Source organism: Ambystoma mexicanum, chromosome 5q (genome assembly GCF_040938575.1).
Source record: "Ambystoma mexicanum isolate Mex_15411 chromosome 5q, UKY_AmexF1_1, whole genome shotgun sequence".
Classification (NCBI taxonomy): Eukaryota; Metazoa; Chordata; class Amphibia; order Caudata; family Ambystomatidae; genus Ambystoma; species Ambystoma mexicanum.
This window is the reverse complement of record NC_090933.1, coordinates 1,339,153,883-1,339,176,151: the sequence shown is the minus strand read 5'-3', so window position 1 is coordinate 1,339,176,151 and position 22,269 is coordinate 1,339,153,883. Positions and strand designations below refer to the sequence as shown.

The 22,269-nt window shown below is 43.5% G+C and overlaps 1 protein-coding gene across 7 annotated transcripts in view; it reads right to left on the bottom strand.

Moving 5' to 3' along the window:
- The window catches only part of MFSD3 (major facilitator superfamily domain containing 3), a 926,467-nt gene that overhangs the window by 730,207 nt on the left and 173,991 nt on the right, over nucleotides 1-22,269 (bottom strand). For all 7 annotated transcript variants that reach the window (XM_069621959.1, XM_069621955.1, XM_069621958.1 and 4 more), the window contains exon 2: nucleotides 13,871-14,636. In XM_069621959.1, the coding sequence (XP_069478060.1) occupies nucleotides 13,871-14,552 (682 nt within the window). In that variant the 5' untranslated portion in view covers nucleotides 14,553-14,636. The remainder of the gene's footprint in view (nucleotides 1-13,870; nucleotides 14,637-22,269) is intronic.

Genomic DNA, 22,269 nt, shown 5'->3' with positions numbered 1-22,269 from the left:
GCAAAAAAACTGTTACAATAATTGAGTCTCACCTAGTTTCTTCTATATCATATATTGGTGATGTCCTGTTGTTTATTAAATTAGGATTGTCATCCATAAGATATTCCTGTCCATTACATGCTTTCTGTACAATAAATCCCTGTAATAAGTAGTGCAAAATGTAAATATTGATTTGAATTTATTAGTCTGTGAGCCATTCTCAATATTCAAAAGTTTGAATCAAAATTGCTCACTCATTATCGGTTAAATTTGGTCTTGAATCTTAGAATCTCAAATTGAACGTAGTCCATGTGGTAGGTTTCCCTGTTGCATAGGTATATGCAGTTCCTATCGTTTTAGTTTAAAAACATACTATTAAAAAGCGCACGCTTTATCTTTTACGATTCTACATTCAAATGATTAACTTGCAGGAACACTTACCTTGCGAACCAGGGATTCAGCCTATGACTAGGTAAAATCTTTCAAGCAAGTCAGATTCCGGATCGATCCATAATCGAGTATTACAACAACAACTCCCACATCAGGGGCAGGAGGGGAAGAAGGAAACACCGAAGAGGGAAACAGACCAAGAGGAATTTTAACAAGGTCCGTAGCACGCAAACAACAGGGGAGATAAATGCTCAGAACCTAGTTGTGAATCTATCTAACAAGACACTCGCATCCAATGAGATTTCTGTCCTCAACAAAGGACTTTCCTTTGACCCACCTCGAGCACAGATTTTGTTCAATTTCAGATAGATCTGTTCAAATTTGTACGGAAGCTGAAGCTCAAGAAATATTTTACAACACAAGTACAAACCTATAAACCACCACCTAAGAAGCCAGTGAGCATGCATTCTATGCGACACAGAGGATACCAGCACGCTTTTGTCACTCAGCTCGCAAACCCCTATTGACCAAACCCTTGTCAGTAAAGACTTAGGGGTTGAAGAAGCTATGTTGAAACTCCATGAACTCAAATCCAAATCCAGATTTACCCCTAACCTAGGAACAGATAATGTCATTGAAACCTTTCATCAAGCCATAATAGCTGACATTCATAATCACATGGACAGGCAACATCCACAGTCTTATAAAATATTTTCAAATCTAACGCAAGGGGAAAGAGCATCCTTGAATGAACTAGCAAAAGACCAATCCATTATCATAAAAGAAGCTGACAAAGGGGGCAACATAGTTGTACTCAACACCGAAGACTACCTTCAGATGGCCTACCAACATTTAGGGACCCCCAACTGTTACCAACGCTTAAAAGCAAATCCCACTAAAGATAGTGGGCCTCATAACACGGTATGCAGTAACTTTCACGCTATTAGCGCCATGGTTGCCGCCGGTATTTTACCGTGTCCGCCTTGGTGGATGGCGGAATTACCGCCCTACTCCAAGGTGAGCGGGGCGGTAATTCCCCATTCACCAAGGCTCTTCCGCACTCCCATTTTTGCCCCCATAGGGCATAATGGGAATGGGGAAGGTGCTAATTACGGTACCGCAAATTGCGGTACCGTAATTAGCTCCGAGGTCCCTTTGCGGCACCCTACTTTAACGGCTGGTAAAACCAGCCGTTAAAGTCGGGTCCCGCAAAGGGAACTCGTAGTAAGGCAGTAGGGGTATACCGGTACCGGTGCCCGTAAACCACTACCGCCTACCGTGTAATGAGGCCCATTGTTAAGAATATGTTAACCGTGATCAACAATTGGCATTCACTGGGGTACCTAACGGATGATGAAAAACGGTTCTTGAGCATCACGGAACCTATCATGCCCACCATTTATTTTTTGCCTAAAATACATAAATCCTTTGATCAGTTACCAGATGTGAGGCCTATCATGAGTGGGATAGGCTGGGCCACCGAAGGATTATCTAAATATTTAGATAATGCACTCAAACACCATGTAATTAAGATGCCCTCATACATAAGTGATACAACCCATATGCTGCAATTACTTGGACAAATCATGTGGCAGCCTCAATATTTATTGGTTACTTTGGATGTCTCTGCACTCTATACAAGTATAGAACATGATTTAGGAGTGGCATGCTTGGATTACACATTTCGGAATGACTCAACTTCATACAGAACGCACATAACTATGCTCAAAATGTTTCTGAAATTCACATTAGAAAACAATGTATTTTTATTTAATGAACAATACTTTGCTCAGGTGAAAGGTGTTGCAATTGGGGCCAAGTATGCCCCGTCACTGGCTAACTTATTTATGGCACAGATGGAAGAGAATCACATTCTAAATAATGCCCACTATAGATAGTACATAGTAATGTGGAGGAGATTTATAGATGATGTTTTCATGATATGGTCAGGATCCGCTCAAGAACTATCTGATTTCCTTGTATATGTCAATAATAACACATATGGTATCAAATTTACAGCACAGCATAGTAGCTGTACTATAGATTTTCTTGATCTTACAATTTTTATAGAGGATGGGACCATAAACAATAAGACCTTTCGCAAACCATCTGAGACCAACTCTACCCTTCATTCTACCAGCTGCCATCGCTCATCGACTATCCAGAATATTCCAAATGGGGAATTTTACAGGGCTCGTAGGAACTGTAACAGGGACAGGGATGATGTCAAGCGTGAATGTGAGCTCCTATCAACCCGGTTCTGTCAAAGAGGTTACTCTCAGGATAATATCAAGAAAAGCTTAAACAAATATCATACATTGGCCAGAATCACCACATTGCAGTCTGACAAACAAAGATAATACCCGCAGAACAGTGGATGTCATTACTCAATATTCAAGGGATTCAAAGTCTTTGTATAAGTGGTTGCTTAGACATTGGAATATACTTCTGCTTGATAAAGATATCAGACCTTATTTAGCAGACAAACCCAAATTTATCTTCACTATATCGGCGACTATTCGGGACAAAATTAGTCCTTTTCTTCAGATTCAGGGAACCACACCAAGAGTTAGCAAAACATGGTTGCTTCCTCCGACAGGTTTTCATAAATGTGGAACCTGTTCCATGTGCAAACATGCTGACAGTAATGCCATACAACACACAGTCATTAATGGCAATAACATCCAGATTAAAGATTTCATCAACTGCAAAAGTACTCATGTTGTTTATGCATTAATGTGTGTGTGTGATAAGATCTATATAGGGTCTACTATCAGACAATTACATTTTAGAATACGGGAGCATCTGGCTAGTCTTGCCAGTCAAGATCAAAGATTGCCCCTAGCCATTCATTGGCGGACCAAACATCAAACAGATAACAAAGATGACATGAATTTTATCGGACTTAAGAAAGCCAAACCAGGTAAAAGAGGGGGGAGACATCACTCTCAAACTCAGACAAACGGAGGCTAAATGTATTTGTCTCTATCGATGTACACATATTGGTCTCAATACTGACCATGAGATGCATGTGTTTCTGTGAATATTTTCCCTAGCAAAAGTATTCTTTCAGGCAACAGCAATAGCCAACAATACATTATGTTATTATGAAGATGAGACATACTACAGTAGACCAGAAATATGTGGGATTTCTAAGCATCTAGAGGTTGAATAGATAAACGAGGAGCAAAATGTTTAGTGAACGTCTGAATTTATTTGGGAATACTGATGTGGTCATATTTAAACTACACACATAACAATGTTTTAAAGAGGTCAATAAGGAGACTTATATGTTCTGGAGGTTGATGATTGATGGTTCCACTCAGCATGAAGATCTGCCAATATACATTATGGTGTCATTCAACTTATTAGTGGTAGTTAATGTACCATGCACTATTTTGTTTCGGGCAGCACACTCAATGGCATCACATAGCGATAATGTACTGGTTCCAAATATATTACTGAATACATCAGGTAACTTAGAAGTAGTTGTTTCCCACTACATTACTAAATACTCAAAGGTAATTCAGAATTAGTTGGTATACAATGACTCACGACAACCAACGTAATTATTTACATTGTTAATACTTTAACAATATGGAAACAGGCATTTGTGTAGTATAAGAATTTAATGAGCAAGCTTATTTCTATTCGATACCAATATGGATGGCAATGCGCATGAGTGAAATATCAGATACTGATACTCAGATCGCGAGCGCATGTGCAGAAACATAACACTATCCGGATTAACAAGAGCATGCGCTCAGGAATAGCGGTTTATGGTTACGCATGCGTAGCTACGCATATTCGCGCGTTGCGTTGCTACGTAACAAACAGTATATAATATCGAATGGAACGAAAGCTCCCTCTTTGATGCCCATACTTTTTTGTGAACCAGGGATTCAGCCTATGACTAGGTAGGTGTTCCTGCAAGTTAATCATTTGAATGTAGAATTGTAAAAGATAAAGCGTGCGCTTTTTAATAGTATGTTTTTAAACTAAAACGATAGGAACTGCATATACCTACGCAACAGGGAAACCTACCGCATGGACTACGTTCAATTTGAGATTCTAAGAATCAAGACCAAATTTAACCGATAATGGGTGAGCAATTTTGTTTCTAACTTTTGAATATTGAGAATGGCTCACAGACTAATATACTAAATACATTCAAATCAATACTTACATTTTGCACTACTTATTACAGGGATTTATTGTACAGAAAGCACGTAATGGACAGGAATATCTTATGGATGACAATCCTAATTTAATAAACAACAGGACATCACCAATATATGATATAGAAGAAACTAGGTGAGACTCAATTATTGTAACAGTTTTTTTGCTTAACGCAGTTCTCCATTACTAAGTGACACATGCCATTAACCGTAATTCCAACACGGAACTGATCACTATCCCAATACTGGTAATACAAACACTAATTAACTATTCAACACTATGGTGATCTGTACTGGTGTCACTTTGAGGTGCTATCCGTACAAAAGCTTTGCATGATTACATAACTTTGTTCAAAATGAGTTTTATTAATGTACTGTCCTTATGTTTTCTCCTGCCAATTTCCTGCGACATATCATATTGACTTCTACGAATTTGCTATGTGAATTTAATCTTATTTGTATGATGTAAACAATGCTGTGTTATATTTTTTGACATACTCTTGGACAAACTGCCACATCATTATTTACCATATCAATGGGTACATTTTATAATGATCTGTTAATGTGTTCAATATTATCAGACTTGAAGACGACGCATATGTCGAAACACGTGTCAGCTGACTAAGAGAGTTAATAAATCTCACCTATATATGGACTCATGATTTGATTAATCTAGACATGATAAAACATTCAATACCACAGTCTAGGCTTAGGAGATAGCGCGATTTGTGGGTCAACATCTCTTTAAGCGTTTAATTTTGCTGTGTACTAGTAGGCATGCACAGCTCATTGACCACAGCAACGCAGCCCGACTCCATATATTGTGAATACTGACGTGTAAAGCGCACACATTGGGCCTTTACCTGCAATCCTGCTTAGAGGTGTCCTGGGACAAGCTAGTAGCGCCTATACAGGAGGGGGTTTTGGCACTACCCAAATTCGAAACCTACTATAATGTGGCACAGGCGGGGTTTCTCCGTTATTGGTATGAAATGCAAGGAGACAGAAGACATGTTAACAAGACACTTAAGCCACCGGATAGAACACAACGGACATCAAACATGGAAGAGGTAACCTGCAGATCCTGGACTTCCATAGTACACAAGACCAGGGGGGGAGGTCCTCTACTCCGCTTAACTCCCAGTGATGCATATCCCGGGGATCCCTATCACCAGTGAGGTGGGGTTTGTGGCCTTGGTGAAAAGGTTGGGTGTGACTCACTTTGGGGAACTCTTCACCAATGGGAAGTTCATAACATTGGATATGCTGAGGGAGAAGGGGGAATTATCAGCCCTGGACATATTGCATTACAGATTGAAGATAACCCTGCGCCAATTGTTAACAACCTTTCCTGAGTAACCACAGGTTTCCTGCATACTAGACAGACTGCTTCAGGGAGGTCTGGGCAGTAGGGTAATATCAGGATTGTACGCTATGTGCATAAACTCTGAGGAGGCAGTGAGGATCTCGCCACAGAGGAAATGGGAGGGGACCCTAGAATGGGAAATTTCAGAAGAAATGTGGAAGTGCGGTTGTGAGATGACCAGAAAGGGGGCTATCAATGCAAGGTTTAAACTAATTAATTTCAAATACTTGCACCAATCTTACTTACTACACGCTGGCTAAGCTGAAGGAATATTTCCCAGACACTTCGAGCAGATGCATCAGATGCAACAGTATGCTGCTGGCGGGCTTCCTCTGCATAGAATGGGGTTGCTCGGCTATAAGAAAATATTGGGAACAGGTATTCGAGACAGGCAGTGGTATCACAGGCCAGGAGATCGAACCAGACCCGCTGACTGCCTTGTTTGTTTGTTTGTTTGTTTATTTATTTATTGTGCGCACCAGACCCTAGGGTAGCAGGGCGCAAGAGAACAAGGAGGTTTACAGCTTAGTTAACGTTTACAGGTTACAGATTAGTTAACGTTACAGGTTACAGGCATAGTGGACATTTCGAATCTGCAGGGTAAGGCAAGTGCAAGTGCAGATAAGGCGTAGCTAAACAGTCAAATCTATGGCGATCAAACAGTAAAAGCAGGTTAGTACAAACATTATAAGAAGACGTTACGTATAAAGTGACATACGCTATGTCGCATTCTCAATAAGCCATTTTATGGTGTTCTTTCTGAAGTTATTGAAGGTTTGGTCAGATCTGAGTGCAAGGGGTAGGGAGTTCCATAACTGTGCTGCCTTAACTGGGAAGCTGGAACCTCCAATGGTGGCTAGTTTGAATCTGGGCACTAGGAGGCAGTTGGGGCTGGCTGTCCTTGTGAGTCTCGTTGGATTTTTCCTGTTGAAGCGTTCTGAGAGGTATCGGGGAGCTTTGTTGTTTAGGCATTTGTGGATAAGGGACGCAGATTTAAGGTTGATTTTTTCTTGGGTGGAAAGCCATTTGTGTTTTCGTCTTATTTCTGAAATGTGTGCACTTCTGGGGATACTTAGGGCCGCTCTAAGTGCATTGTTTTGGAGCACTTGGATTCTGTGGATGATTTGTTTGGTAGTCCCTATGTAGAGGGCGTTGCAATAATCTAGTTTCGATAAAATGAGGGCTCTAGCTAGAATAAGACAGCTGTCCTCTGAAAGGAATGGTTTCCCAGCTCGTATTAACTTGCATGTATAGGCAGTGGATGATGACAGTGAGTTCACCTGTTTGGTGAAAGATAGTGTCGCATCAAGGTAAAAACCTAGGGTTTTTACTTCTCTGGCGACCTTGATAGTGTTGCCATCGATGATGAAGGCGGAGTAGTTTTGGTTAAGTTTGGAGATACGGGCTGCCGTGCCCAGGATGATGAGCTCTGTTTTGTCATCGTTCAAGCATAGGCCATGGTTGGCCATCCATGCCTGAACGATGCTGTAGACTCTATTCACCAGAGCCAGATCTTCGACGTAATCCCCAGTAAGTGGTAAGAGAATCTGAGTATCATCTGCATAGTTAGTGTAGGTGATACCCAGATTATCAAGATCGTCAAAGAGTGGCTTGGTGAAGATGTTATAGAGTGTCGGCGAGACGCAGGATCCCTGGGGCACTCCGCAGGTGATTGGGATAGGGTCTGCTGCCGCTGCGGGGGAGAACACCCTCATGGTCCTGTCACTAAGAAATGATTGAATCCAGACTATAGCCTCCTCTGAGAAGTGGGCAGCCGAGTCCAAGTGATTACATAGGACTTTATGGTCCACCAGATCAAAGGCGGCTGAGAGGTCTAGAAGGAGGAGGAGAGCTAGTTTTCCCTCGTCTCTGAGTGAATCTATTTGGGCTTTTAGGTCGATAAGGGCAGTCTCTGTGCCGTGTTGCGGACGGAAACCGGATTGGCGGGTGCCGAGGAGATGGTTCATCTCAAGGAAGTTCTGGATTTGGGTGTATGCTACCTTGTCTAATATTTTTAGTAGGAAGGGAACCGTGGTGATGGGCCTGTAGTTAGTAGGAATGTTGGGGTCCAATGTTTGCTTTTTTAGGAGGGGGAGTACCCAAGATTCCTTTAGATTGCGGGGGATGGTGCCCGTAGTAAAGGAGGCATTGATAAGTTTTGTGATAAAGGGGGCTAAATCCCTAGCCGCATCCTTGATCAGTTGTGCGGGGCATTGGTCGCCTTTGCAATTAGAAGGTTTGAGAGTCAAAATGGTCTTCTCTACCTCAATTACTGAGACCTTGGAGAAACGGAATTGGGTGGATTCTGGATTGTTGGATGAGGGAATTTTGACTATCAGAGGTTGAGTTGGCAGAGAGGCTTTCTTTAGGGCAATTTTTGTTTGGAGGTTGGATACTTTGTTGGTTAGTGCCAGTTGTATGTCTGTGCACCAAGTTTTGTCTTTGATGGAGTCATCCTGTACTGTGATAGGAGTTTCCAATTCCTTTAGGATGGAGAATAGCTCCTTCATGCTGGAGTTGGATTGGGAGATCCTATTATTATAGGTTTCTTGTTTGGCTAGGATGATGTCTCTTTTGTATTGCGAGGAGATGTTAATTAGGTTAGTTTTATTTTCAGCGGTCGGATGTCGGTTCCAAGCTGTTTCGCATTTTCTCTTCTGTAGTCTTAGGTTTTTTAGGTGGGGTGTAAACCATGAGTTCAAATGCTTTTTGGGTTTACTGATCCGAAGTTTAAATGGAGCAATACTGTCAAGAGCAGAGCACATGGCTGCGTTGAATGCATCCACTAGGATGCCTGGGTCAGAGTGGTCAGGTAGGGAATTTAGTTTGGGTAGGATGTGGGGCAGAATATTGTCGGCTGTGATGTTTTTCTTGTTTCTCGTTAAGGTGGGTGTGGCTGGCGTGGGTGTTAAGACTGTGGGTCTTTTGGTGTTGAGGGTGAAAGAGATAAGGTAATGGTCAGACCATATTTGGGGGGTGATGGCTGTTATAGAGGGGTAGCAGTTGTGACTGGCAATCCAGTCTAGTGTTCTTCCCTTGATATGTGTGGAAGTATTCACGAACTGCGTGAAGCCTAGCACTGACAGAGTATTGCCTGTGGCAGTAGCATGATGGTCGTTGATATCGTTGAGCCCTAGATTGAAATCTCCTAGTACTAGTGTTTGGGAGGATTCTTTTAGCTTCTCAGAGATAACAGTGGTGATGTCTTCAGTGAAGGTGCTGACGGGGCCAGGGGGTCTATAGATAAGGTGGATATTTAGTGTTTGGGAGTTTGCAGTCGGTAATTTGATAGAGAGAAGCTCGCAGGATTTGAGGGAGGGTGTGGGTGTGATTCTCATAGAGAGATTAGATTTGGCGATAATTGCAATTCCTCCACCGCGCGAGTCTGGTCTGTCAGCTCTGAGAATGGTATAATTCTCTGGGACTGCCAGAGTGAGAGCCGGACCTGCTGCATCGTGGAGCCAAGATTCAGTAATGGCAATGAAGTCAAGGCTATTATCCCATATGATATCTGCTATGTCAGTGGCATGGGCGACTAATGATCTGGCATTGATTAGAGCAGCTTTTAGTTCAGGTTCTAGCTGTGCTGTGAGCGGAGGTTTGGCTATAAGTTTATTGATTTTATGGTGTGGTTGGTGTCTGAGAGGGGCGGTGATTACCAGTGGTCGGCATATTTTGGGTCGGAGGTGTTCTAGGTTAATGTTATATTTAGTAATAGGTTCGAATATTTTAGGTAGTCGAGCCCGGAGTCTAAGCTTCCTTTGTTCTAAGTTGCAGGGTTTAGCGATGAGTTGTATGTGGGCACCAAGGCCCTCTGTAGGCAGAACTGTAGGCATGGTCGTGTAGATGATGGTAAGGATAATTGTCAGTTTGGAGAATTGTGCAAGGTGAACTGGGTTGGGCATGTGGAAGTACATACTGTTACTACTAGCTGAGCTAGGTGGGCTGGAATTAGTTGCCGTGGATGGATACGGGGCAGAGTTGGCAGAGTACAGTTCACAAATACTTAGCGAGATTAATGCAGCAGTGACGTACTAGTCTGAGAGTAGCAGTCAGATATTGGGCTAAGTGCGACGGTCAGATGTAGGTCTAAAAACCGAGGTCAGATACTGGGCTGAGAGTGATGGTACAGTGGTCTCTGGGCGACCATAAGGCACTACACAATAATACAGTGGTCTCTGGGCGACCATAAGGCACTACACAATAATACAGTGGTCTCTGGGCGACCATAAGGCACTACACAATAATACAGTGGTCTCTGGGCGACCATAAGGCACTATACAATAATACAGTGGTCTCTGGGCGACCATAAGGCACTATACAATACTACAGTGGTCTCTGGGCGACCATAAGGCACTACACAATACTACAGTGGTCTCTGGGCGACCATAAGGCACTACACAATAATACAGTGGTCTCTGGGCGACCATAAGGCACTACACAATAATACAGTGGTCTCTGGGCGACCATAAGGCACTACACAATAATACAGTGGTCTCTGGGCGACCATAAGGCACTACACAATAATACAGTGGTCTCTGGGCGACCATAAGGCACTACACAATAATACAGTGGTCTCTGGGCGACCATAAGGCACTACACAATACTACAGTGGTCTCTGGGCGACCATAAGGCACTACACAATAATACAGTGGTCTCTGGGCGACCATAAGGCACTACACAATAATACAGTGGTCTCTGGGCGACCATAAGGCACAATACAGTGCAGTGGTCAGTTAGCGACCAAAGGGCACGGCCAATAGCAGTCATGAGGCATAAAGCACTAGGGGCTGAAAATGACTGAACTATTAAAGAGGTGGCAGCAGTAACGCATAGAGGCGGCGGAGTTGGAAGCATAAGCGTATGTAGCAAACAGTTAAAACAGTTATCGAAGGTGAAAGAAACCGAGTTCAAATGTTTATGAATGCGGAATAGCAGAAGACATACCAGAAAGCACAATAGTGTAAACTGGGGGTATCCCCTTTACTCACAAAAGATTAAAGGTCCGAGTAGACACTGGCTCCGAGGCTCCGGAGGCAAACAAGGTGATTACACAAGGTGTTTGTGATGCCTGGAGCAGCACGGGCAGAGTTTGTGGCCCCTGGCTCCTGTGGCTCCGAACAGGCACCCAACAGGCCTTGGAGCTGGCCGCCGGCGCGATCCGCCTGCCGGCGGTTACAGCTGATGTTAGCGAGGCTCAGCCTCGGTTTCAGGCCGCGCTGCGCCCGGCATGCGCGAGTCAGGCGGCGTGTGGGGACAGGGTCAGGCAGGCCCCTGTCCGTGTTCCTCTGCTGGGCTGGGGTGTTGGGGGGGCTCCTGCCCTCGCCCCACGATGAGGAAGAGTGGAGTGAGGGGGTGAGCAGGCACCCAACAGGCCTTAGAGTGGCCTTGGAGCTGGCCGCCGGCGCGATCCGCCTGCCGGCGGTTACAGCTGATGTTAGCGAGGCTCAGCCTCGGTTTCAGGCCGCGCTGCGCCCGGCATGCGCGAGTCAGGCGGCGTGTGGGGACAGGGTCAGGCAGGCCCCTGTCCGTGTTCCTCTGCTGGGCTGGGGTGTTGGGGGGGCTCCTGCCCTCGCCCCACGATGAGGAAGAGTGGAGTGAGGGGGTGAGCAGGCACCCAACAGGCCTTAGAGTGGCCTTGGAGCTGGCCGCCGGCGCGATCCGCCTGCCGGCGGTTACAGCTGATGTTAGCGAGGCTCAGCCTCGGTTTCAGGCCGCGCTGCGCCCGGCATGCGCGAGTCAGGCGGCGTGTGGGGACAGGGTCAGGCAGGCCCCTGTCCGTGTTCCTCTGCTGGGCTGGGGTGTTGGGGGGGCTCCTGCCCTCGCCCCACGATGAGGAAGAGTGGAGTGAGGGGGTGAGCAGGCACCCAACAGGCCTTAGAGTGGCCTTGGAGCTGGCCGCCGGCGCGATCCGCCTGCCGGCGGTTACAGCTGATGTTAGCGAGGCTCAGCCTCGGTTTCAGGCCGCGCTGCGCCCGGCATGCGCGAGTCAGGCGGCGTGTGGGGACAGGGTCAGGCAGGCCCCTGTCCGTGTTCCTCTGCTGGGCTGGGGTGTTGGGGGGGCTCCTGCCCTCGCCCCACGATGAGGAAGAGTGTTAGGTTGTACTCAAATCGTGCCCAAACATACTCTGAAACTTGTTGGGTTACTCCTAATAATGTCTTAGAAACCAGTAGCGATGTTGTGGGGAGAAACAAAGCCAAAAATATCTCAATAGAATGCAGATGTCCTATATTGTAATGATATGGAAAGTGGCTGGGGGGTCAATGATTCGAGACTGGTGTGGTGACAGAGGTATGTGGGATGCTTACACGCACTAGTTGATCAGTCCGTCTGGTGTTGAGGTGGAGGACCCTACTACACCTTAGCTTAAACCGTGAAATGATGGGGTGAGTGGGACATGGATAAACTGCATAAACGAACTTATATGATGCACAATCAACACCCTTCTATCCAAAATGCTTAACTAAATACAACACTGTCTGATGTAAACACGATACAGGACATGATGGACAATATGTATTATCTGAAATGTGGGGTAGTACCGGGGAAGGGTGATGTTGAGACTGTTGGCGCATGGTGCCGTGTATATTCTAAATGCCAATAAAAAGAAGTTAAACATTTTTTTTTTTAAATGCGACAGTCCATGAGAGGATATTTGCTTGGCAAGGAAGAAACAAAGTCATCCGAAATACTGTGAATCTGGGACCCGCACCCAAAATAAGTGAAGAATACATTGTGTAAACAAATCTTACGCTTGGCAAAAGGAGTGTGCCAAGTTGGCAGGATAAACAGGTGCAGCATAAGGAGCATATTATTGTGAACTGCCTATTGACATTTGCATAAGCAAGTACAATCCTGAGAGGCCCAAAAGGAGAGACACACTGCAAGAAGGAATCTAGGGGAAAGCACTACGACCCTAACCTTGGAGTCCTACAGTTTTGAACATTTCTTTATTTTTTTCCCACTCCAAGAGTCTGGGAACCTTTCTGTTGGTTGTATCTACACAGAACACTTTACTGTAGGAAGAGATCATCCTTGCACAGTTGGTTTAAGATATCAGCGTTAGGGGCAGAAATAGGCTTTTTGGAGACACAACAGTGACAGACTTAGTAATTGGGATATTCTGACAATTACTTAGTTTTCTTGGAGGCAAGTAACCCCTTTTAGTTTGGACAGAGAGGCATTTTTCCAACCCATTTGCATATAATAAATGTTGCTACCCAAAATCATGCCACCATTGTGTCTGAGCCTTACTTCTGCACCCTCACAATCTCTTGTATAATTTTCCACTGTATTGGCACTGGACTATGGTCCGAAAATCAAGGAGACCATGGGTGAAAAGATGCTTATCTTATCTCAGCGATATGCTGTGGAATCAACTCCCGATCTCAATGCAGCTCCAACGCAACCGCTTCAGGATCAGAAAGGACTTTAAAATCAAACTTTTCTGAATGTTAATCTCCCTCAGAGAGGTGCAGAGAAGGCATGTCCATGCCCTCTGGAGTCGCAGGAGGTACGGATGTACCCAGAATTTACTCTACACGAGCAATATCAATCTTTGTATGACCATTAAAAAACGTGTTTGTGCAAGCCAAACGATAACCAACAAAAGGGCTCAATATAGCTAATCAGCCAGCAGTAGGATAGACAAAATATGATGGAGATAGCAGAGTTGACAGAGTTGAGTATTCAGTGACGGGGTGATCTATCAGGAAAGAAGATGCGTCATTCTGATAGTGCCAGCGACTTGGATAGAAACTGTCAGCAAGGTGGGGCAGTAGGTGCAAGCATGGAGAAGGTAGGGACTTTCTTTCAAAAACAAATAACTTCTTAGCCATGCAGCTAACAAAGATTGAGTATCCCAACATACACTTTTCTACAATGTTGTACAACCATGGCAACCTGCAAACGGTGAACAAAATTACAAATGAGGTTTAGAAAATTAGAAAAACATACCCAGTTTGTAATTTATAACAAAGATGAGTGTCCAAGTAGTGCCCGGGACTATGAGAAGTTCTTGCAGCAGGTCGCAAGGATTCAGGCTTCTGTGCTGAAGCTTTTCCCTGTCGCTCCGACAAGAAGGTCTGGTCTGTAACTCTGTTGCGTGCCAGGTATAAACCATTACCAGACAGTACATTGAAGCCAAAAGCAGAAAAAGGGAGCGCCATCCAATAAGGTGGATGACTGCAAGAAATCCACCACCTGCCAGCACAGATCCTAGCTTGTAGCCCACCACCTGGATGGTGTTCCCATAGCCAACTTCATCCTGGTTCAGAAGCCTTACTGCCATCCCATCTACTGCAATATCTTGCGTGGAGGCCATGAGGTTCATCAGGATCAGCACTGTTGCAAGAGCTTTACAATTCTCCCCGGGAGATAATGAGGCACAGGTCAGGCAAGCTACCGCCAAACCACACATACTCAGTAGCAGCCAGGTTTGCTTGTTCCAGCACTGATCCACAAAGGGAGCCCAGAAAACCTTTAGGATCCATGGAAAATAGAGAGCTTTGGTTAAGCTGATGCTTGTAAAGGATAGGCCGACCGTCCGCAGGTAAATTGGCAATAACCCGGACTGTAATCCATAGGGCATCCCTTGTACAAAGTACAGCATCCCCAGAAGCAGATACTTAGACGCCATTGCAATGACAGGCAGGGGCTCTTTCAGTACATTAGGTGTCCACAGTTATGGATGTGTAGAGCAAAACTGGAACACGATGCAGACCTAAAAGTACAAATACACAGCATTATACCTAACTGTATCTGACAGTTTTATTTTATTGGACATTTGTATGGCGCCTATACACAGGTGTTTCCAGGCATTCACAAAAGAATTACTGTTCACAAAATATTCAGTGATCCACCAGTACTATTACATACATGTAACTGAGTGCTTACGAGGGATATAGTTGCTTTAACAGTCGTAAAAAGGAGCTAAAGGATATGGCATCACTAACATTTTGGGTAGGTTTATTAAAATTGAGACTCATGGCCTTTAAAATAGAAATAATATTTATGACATGATATACAATCTTTATTATTTCAGGAACTAGGACACTTTAAATACTGAACTGGGTATAAAGGAATGAAGTGGTGGATGTAAAAAATAGTGATGTACCAAACTTCAGCTTCAACTAAGTATTAGGGCCTCATTGCGAGGCATGCGCTGGCGGAATGAAGGGGGCCAGTACAGAACAGGCCCCCTTCATTCCGTCAGGGCCGATTACAAGCTTCCCATCGCGGGACCCGGATTGCACGCCTAGTAAAACCAGGCGTGCTTTCCGGGTGCCGCGAGGGGAAGAAGGAGGTAACAACGGGACACCTGTAATGTGCCTGTTTTTCCCCTCCCCATTCCCATTGAGCCCTAGGGGGGAACAAATGGGAATGGGGAATGGCTCCTGCAAGGAGGAATTACCGGGTCCTACAATGTTGGAATGACACGGTTATTCCTCATTGCAGGAACCCGGTAAACAAACCTGGTTTGGTGGCATCCATGGAGCTAATAGCTCCATGGCTACCGCCAAACTCGTAATGAGGGCCTTAGGCTGAATTGTAGCTGAAAAATAGCTAGTCAGCTGCAGACAAATAATTTCTTGCTATATGGCTCAGCCGAATACTTTGTCTTTTGAGTTAAATCCAATATAACAACAAAGAAGCAAATATGGAGTGCAGAATGGAAAAGCAAAGGAATTAAACATTGTCTGAACAAATTCCTTATTATATAGAAGACTAAGGTGCATATGTTTCTGTACTTCAGCGAGGGGATGAGAAGGATTTAGAGGCGAGTACTGTTTCTTCCTATGGGAAACGCCTATGGAGAAACCCAATTTATAACAGGGAGTGGAGACTAGTAGGACTGAAGTAGCCAACCACATTTCAGGCAGAGTGACATGCTGCCCCTGCCCAAAAGCCCTAAGAGTAACTTCTTACTGGGAAATCTCTTTGGTTTTCCTCTGGGCTGTCTGTCAGAGGGAGCATAGAGAGATATTTGTGGGGACCCTGTATAGGGCATAGTCAAAGATCTATGCTCTGCTAGTGAAATTGGTAGGAGGGGAAGATTGGTAGGAGGGGAGGATGTTTAGAAATAAATACTTCCGGCATTTGGGTAGCCTCTTTTAAATCAACAAGGGCTGGAGAAGAATCTTTTACATGTGCAGGCAGTGCAAGATGTGGCCAACATTTCGCAATACATATTAGCTCCTTGCGAGAACTTGCTTATTGGTAAATTTCTCCATAAACATTATAGGCCGAGGACAGAGAGTGAGAGAGCTAGTGTTGTTGGATGGAAGGTTAAAGAGACACAGAAAAAGCCAAAGAGCTTTGGAGACTTTTGTGTGGTGAGAAGGTTGTGAGATAAATAGATGCGGATTGAGATTTGGTGGAATTGGCTGACTACCCAACAGGCAAATGCGTTCTTACAGCTACTAGGGTTTGGGTACATTCAGTAACATGTCAGACCTTCCTACGTGTGATTACCCCTACTCTAACCCTATATGCCTAACTGGGAAAGTACTCTTCCATAATTAGCTTATGGTGGAAGTAACCCCCTCCTTTAAAAATAGCAGGGACACTGTGTCCACTTGGTATTAGCCTATTTGACCTCAAACATTTGACCTTTTGACCAAATTGACCTTTTCTGAGTGGTCCAAATTGACCTTTTTGTTTTAGGTCAAATAGGTTAATACCTACTGAACATAAGGCGCAGGGGTTGCAGGGGTATTCCCCGCTCCTCATGTTCATGTGAGTAGGTCAAAGGGGGGTTGCAGGGGTGTCCCCCGCATCCTTAACAATGGAGGTCAATTGGTCAAAAGGTCAAATGTTTTTAGGTCAAATTCCCGAGGGCAATTTGCACAAGGTCAAACATACCCAAACCGTCCTCTTACATCACATGTACCCTCTACTTATGTCTTGCATGAGCGGGCAGAAACCAAGTATACATTTCTGTGTGAGCTGGTAGAAAGGTTTGAAAATCACTTTCCATGTATGCCATCCTGCAACACGCAAGAGATTCAATGTGTACGATTCGCAATGGTAGTTGTAAATTGCAGTACCCATCTTCTTCATTGTAACCTAGGACAATATATTTGCGAAGACTCCCACTTTAAGTAGCACTGACATTGCATATACATCCTTCCCTACATATGGTCCTCGCTTTTTTGTTAATTTCTTTTTTCTAGATTGAGTGCATTAAATAAAGGATGAGGCGTTGATTATAAAAAATAACAAATTAAACTTGGGAACACATTTAAAATATTGCTTTCATTTCTTTAAAATTTATTTGTAAAGTTTGGTACATGATTTATTAAATAAAATAACTAATCTACTTCATATTCCGCTAGCTAAAAAATAAAAACAAGGTAGTGTGTGTGTATTGAAAGGTATTTGAGGGGCGTAGCAGACGGGTTCACGTGAGCTCTGGGTCGACCCTCTGCCTGTAGCCGCCCAGCCCCGTCCCTTCAACGAGAAAATGCCCGAGTGATTTGGCCACTGTCCCACAGCCTGTAGAGAGGGGGTGTGCACAGGGTGTATGCCCCAGGATAAAGTGCCATAGTGCAGTTACGGCGCGACCGCCCTGTAAAGAGGCCCTTGGACATTGCCTCGAGCAGGAGGAAGGAGGAGATGAGCCCCGGACCACCGTGGGGTGTTGGCTTTGGCGGGGGGGCACCCTTACAGGCAATGAGGAGTGGGCAGCGTTGGCTAACCTCATGGTGTACAGCCGTTGGACTGGAGCCAGCTATGCAGTGAGCGCGGCTGAGACTGATAGGCAGGCGGCCTGGGCTTACCCCACGTTGTGAAGCCTAAGAAAGCAGAGGCCTTGGAGGCGGGGAGAGGAGCCTCGCTCCAGAGTGCAGAGAGAAGCCGGGAGATGCGTTGTGCTGGGGCAGCTTGGCAGAGCAGGGAGGTGGGTACAGATAACGCTGGCATCCCAGGCAGTGGACGCAGCGGTGAGCAGCCTGAGGATGCCTCTCCCCTATAGCTCAAATCGTCGTGAGCCTGGTGTTGCAGTGAAGACCTCAATAGTATTTGTTTAAACTTGCACCTTTTTTTTAATTGTTTTAGCTGAATTTCATGAACTTTATAATATACATTCAGGTTTCTTAAAATTATACAATTATTCAAATAGGTTTCATTAGAATTAGAAGGAAAAAAAATCATTTGGCACAATCAACATTACACAAGTACACAATGTAAAATCACAATCATAAAATCATCACTTACTTCCATATATATATGTATCGAAAAGCACAGCAGAGGAAAAAAACGCACTCCAGACATGAGGTACTGCTGGTCCCAAAAATGACAAACTCGAATCAATGTAAAGACACGAGTTTTAATAATGGTAAGAAAAAAAGCAACACACACAGCAAACAAAGCAGGATGCCAAGGATAGGTCCTGAACTACGCGTTTCGCGCTTCCCTGAAAGCTTGGTCACGTATATATATATCCCACGAAACTATAATTCTCACTAGTTCATTACATAGGTTCATTACATAAATTAATTTATCAATTTGATTATAAAGATACAAAACAATAAACTTTTTAAAATGCACTTTTCTCTTAATTTATTAAATTTGTGGTTCCTCTTAGGCTGCATGTAATTTTGGGCACTTCTGATAGTTTGCTTCATTGTGGGAGCTTGTAAATTACTTCCACGTTATCAGTTTAGTTGCAATGCATGTAAAAAATGTATGGCACCACTTCTCACTGAAGTCAGTGTTCCACTGAATATGATTTGCCATAAGAGATCAGAAGTTATTTGATTAAAATCTTGTAACTTTTTTTCAAGTAAAATGCACGAGTCTGCTGTAAACATTCACAATCAGCTTGTGGCTGTTGTAACGTTTCACTCTGACCTGCTTTTTGACAAAACCAACACATATTTTCTTGCCAATCAATCTTTTTATGTTTAGCTTGGATATCTCTAGTGGGCCATAAGTTGAATCTCAAATGCAGGAAATCACCTCTATGGGAGGGGGATACACTTCCACTCAAATAAGTTTCGGGAACATTGAATTTTTTTATGATGGAAAGGATGGTTGTTAAAATCTTTATACTTTTGACATTCATCTCTAGTTTTAATCCAGTCCTTCTGATATAATTTAGTTTTTACTTGTACAAGATTCTCTATGAGTACCTCGAGAGAAGTTTAAATTTCTGCGAGAGCATGAATCACAACTGATTTCCACCTTCTGATGAACTCGTCACTACTAGAGAAAACATATCTTGAGAGAGTTCTTATCAGTATGTTACACTTAGGACATATAAGACGCTTCCTAAATAGTGTAATCAGTTGCCACATGTGTCTTGCATATAAAGATATTAAGCCCAGCTCATGTCCCATCCATGCCACAGGTATACAATTTGGTAGCATTAAAATTTGCTTCCAAAACCTCCCTTCATATATCTTTGCCATATTTTTTCAGAAGAAAATGGTTTAGACTCAGAACCATACAATAATATCGGGGCAACTTTTTGTTGGTAATATAATAAAGCCGGCATTACAGAAAATGTTCCATACTTAGGTTGGATAATAAGTGCTTGTGACACAGACGCAGTGAGTTTCGGCTCTAATGTTGGGTAATAAGCATCACTATTGTTTCTGATCACTTATGACTAACTCCCAAGTATATGTACTGATGTACCGTCTCAAGTTGTACACTGTGTAAAAGCCATTTCAACTATGTTTTTTTTAATTTTTCCCCCAGACTGAACCAACACCTTTGTTTTGTCAAGATTAATGGTCAAATAATTCTTCTGGACATAAGTTTATAGAACATCCAACAATCTTTGTAAACCCTTAGGTGTCTTTGACATCAGAATCAAGTCATCAGCATAAAGCAAAGCTGGAATCGATTCTGATGGCAGCTTCGGGGCATCAGCAATGACCTCACTCAGAGCCTGTCGCACATCAGAGATAAAAAAAGTTAGAGAGACCTGAGGCAAGGATAGAACCTTGCCTGAGGCCTCTGCTGGTATCAATAAACGCAGTCAGGTCACCCTCTAGCATCAGTCTAACTCGTATGTTGGTGTTCGTATGCAGGGCCTCTATCCATTCAACAATGTAACCAGGACATCCGGTAAGTTCTTCGTTATCCAGAAGAAGCTCTCTCGGCACAGAATCAAAAGCTGCCCGTAGGTCAACAAAAGCAAGGAATAATGGTTGCTTTGCTGCTGCTGACGAACATGATTGATGTGATGGTCAAGTTAATGGAAGTACCAAGACCCGCCACAAAATCGGTCTGATACGGGTCACGTTTTTGTTGTTCAATGGTCCACTTGTTGAAATCCCCAAGGACAAATCGAGAGAAAATCTTGCCTCGTACATCCAGAAGGGCGATCAGTATGTAGTTTGAAGGACAAGACCGATCTCCCTTCTTGAAAATAGGGACGATGACGATCTCTGCCACGTATCTGGAATGACCCTAGTGGCAAGTATATGGGCAAAGATCTTATGAAGCATGGACGCCCATTATTTGGTATGTTGCTTTAACATCCAATTATTTATCCCATCTGGGCCAGGAGCTCGAGAGCTGCTGGACCTTGCGATATAGTATAAAATGTCATCTTCCAAGATTTGCAAGGTTCCCTTAGTCGGTTTAGTTGTGACTTTTTGACGAACACTACCAGGTGGCCTAGCATACAAATTCGAATAGTACGAGACCCATTGATTTTCGGAAACTGTTAATTTGAACTGGTGTTTGTCTAACGTGATTAGCTATGTTAAGTAAAGCCCAAGTTTGCGCTGAACTTTTGTTCGCTATGGTTCTCAACATAGCTTCAATGTAGTGTTGAAATAGAAGGGCTCTTCTGGCTTTAAGCCAATTTCTGTGTTTACATTGTAGTGATCTTACTGTTTTAAATATTACTGATAGAGGAAGTGATAAGGCCATTTTCTTTTGCTTCCTCAAGACACTTTTTCATCTCTGGATTTCAGGGTCAAAGTTATGGGTATTTTTATACTGATGCCGGCTGTTGGTTACAGAATGGATTTTAAAGGCTTGCAGGATAGACGTGTATGCTTCTCCTACAAATGGCGTGTTCTGGCTAGATAAGAGATATTCAAGACATTTAAGCTTCTCAAAGAATCCACACTCCATCGGAAGAGAGTTCTTGAATTGTTGACCACCACTTGTTCACTATACCGTTTACATATTTCCATACTTGCAGAGTGCTCGCAAGACCACTGCGTTGTCAGCATTTCATGATCACTGTGACAATGATTGACCACCTTGAAATCAACCAACTTCACCAAGGTGTAGCCATGAACAAAAATATAATCAATGACCGATTCACTCTTGCCTCTACGCCATCTACTTTGCGATGGTATGTTGCCTGGCAAAGATCCATTAAACATTTTTAGTTGTCTTTCCTTCATCTTTGCGTTCCATCTTTTAGAACTCATATTGAATTTCTCTTTGTTGAAGGATAGGCATTTTAAATTTAGATTGCCGGCCAGAATAGTATGGTAATATGAGGATCGTGTATAATCAGATCTAACAAATGTTCCAGATCACCAAAGAATTTAGTGTCAGAAATTGCAGCCAAGTTCCTGAATATATTAATTAATGCAATTGCACCTTCTCGGTTTATTTTTACCGTCTGTAGAAATAAATTAGGGGCTTCCCACGGGAGGATATTATAGCGTAAGCTAATTTTCACTGCAACCATCAAACCAGAAGAAGGACATCCTTTTTGAACTATCCTGGAAGGATGTAAAGCAATATAATGGTCATTCCATATGGGTTTTTCCCACAAGCGATGTTTCCTGCAATGTTAGGATATCAAAAGAATGTAATAATTGACCACTTGGGCCTAGCAAATGGGAAAGCCCACATGTATTCCAACTTGCGAATGTAGTTACTGTGTGATGATTCTCAGATGATAGTGATCTCTGTCTTCTTAGACCATTGTTGGTGGGTAAATAGTTGCTCTTATGCACAGATTCTGCTGCTTTCCCCCGATTGAAAAGGTTATATCTTCTCGTTGGTCTCATGTTTTCTGTATTTTGAGACTGCTCATTTCTATTGATTTCATTGAAGATTGTCGGATCTTGGGCAAGAACGAAACCAAGAGCAAAATGCTCAATTTTTGCTTGCCAGATGATATTCCTCATCACTCCAGAACAAATCCACAACCTCACCATAGTTAAGTCTGCATCATTCAAGAACTCTTATTTGTTCAATGTCAATTGAAGTGACATTGTCTAGCAACACAATTTCTGCAAAAATTGCAAGAACACTTGTTCTGCTCAAATCGTATGCATGAAACGGGGCTGGGCGACATCTCAATATTAATCTATGCATTGGATTTAAATTGGTTGAGGTTTTAATCTCTTGGTGTCCAAGTTGTTCACTTG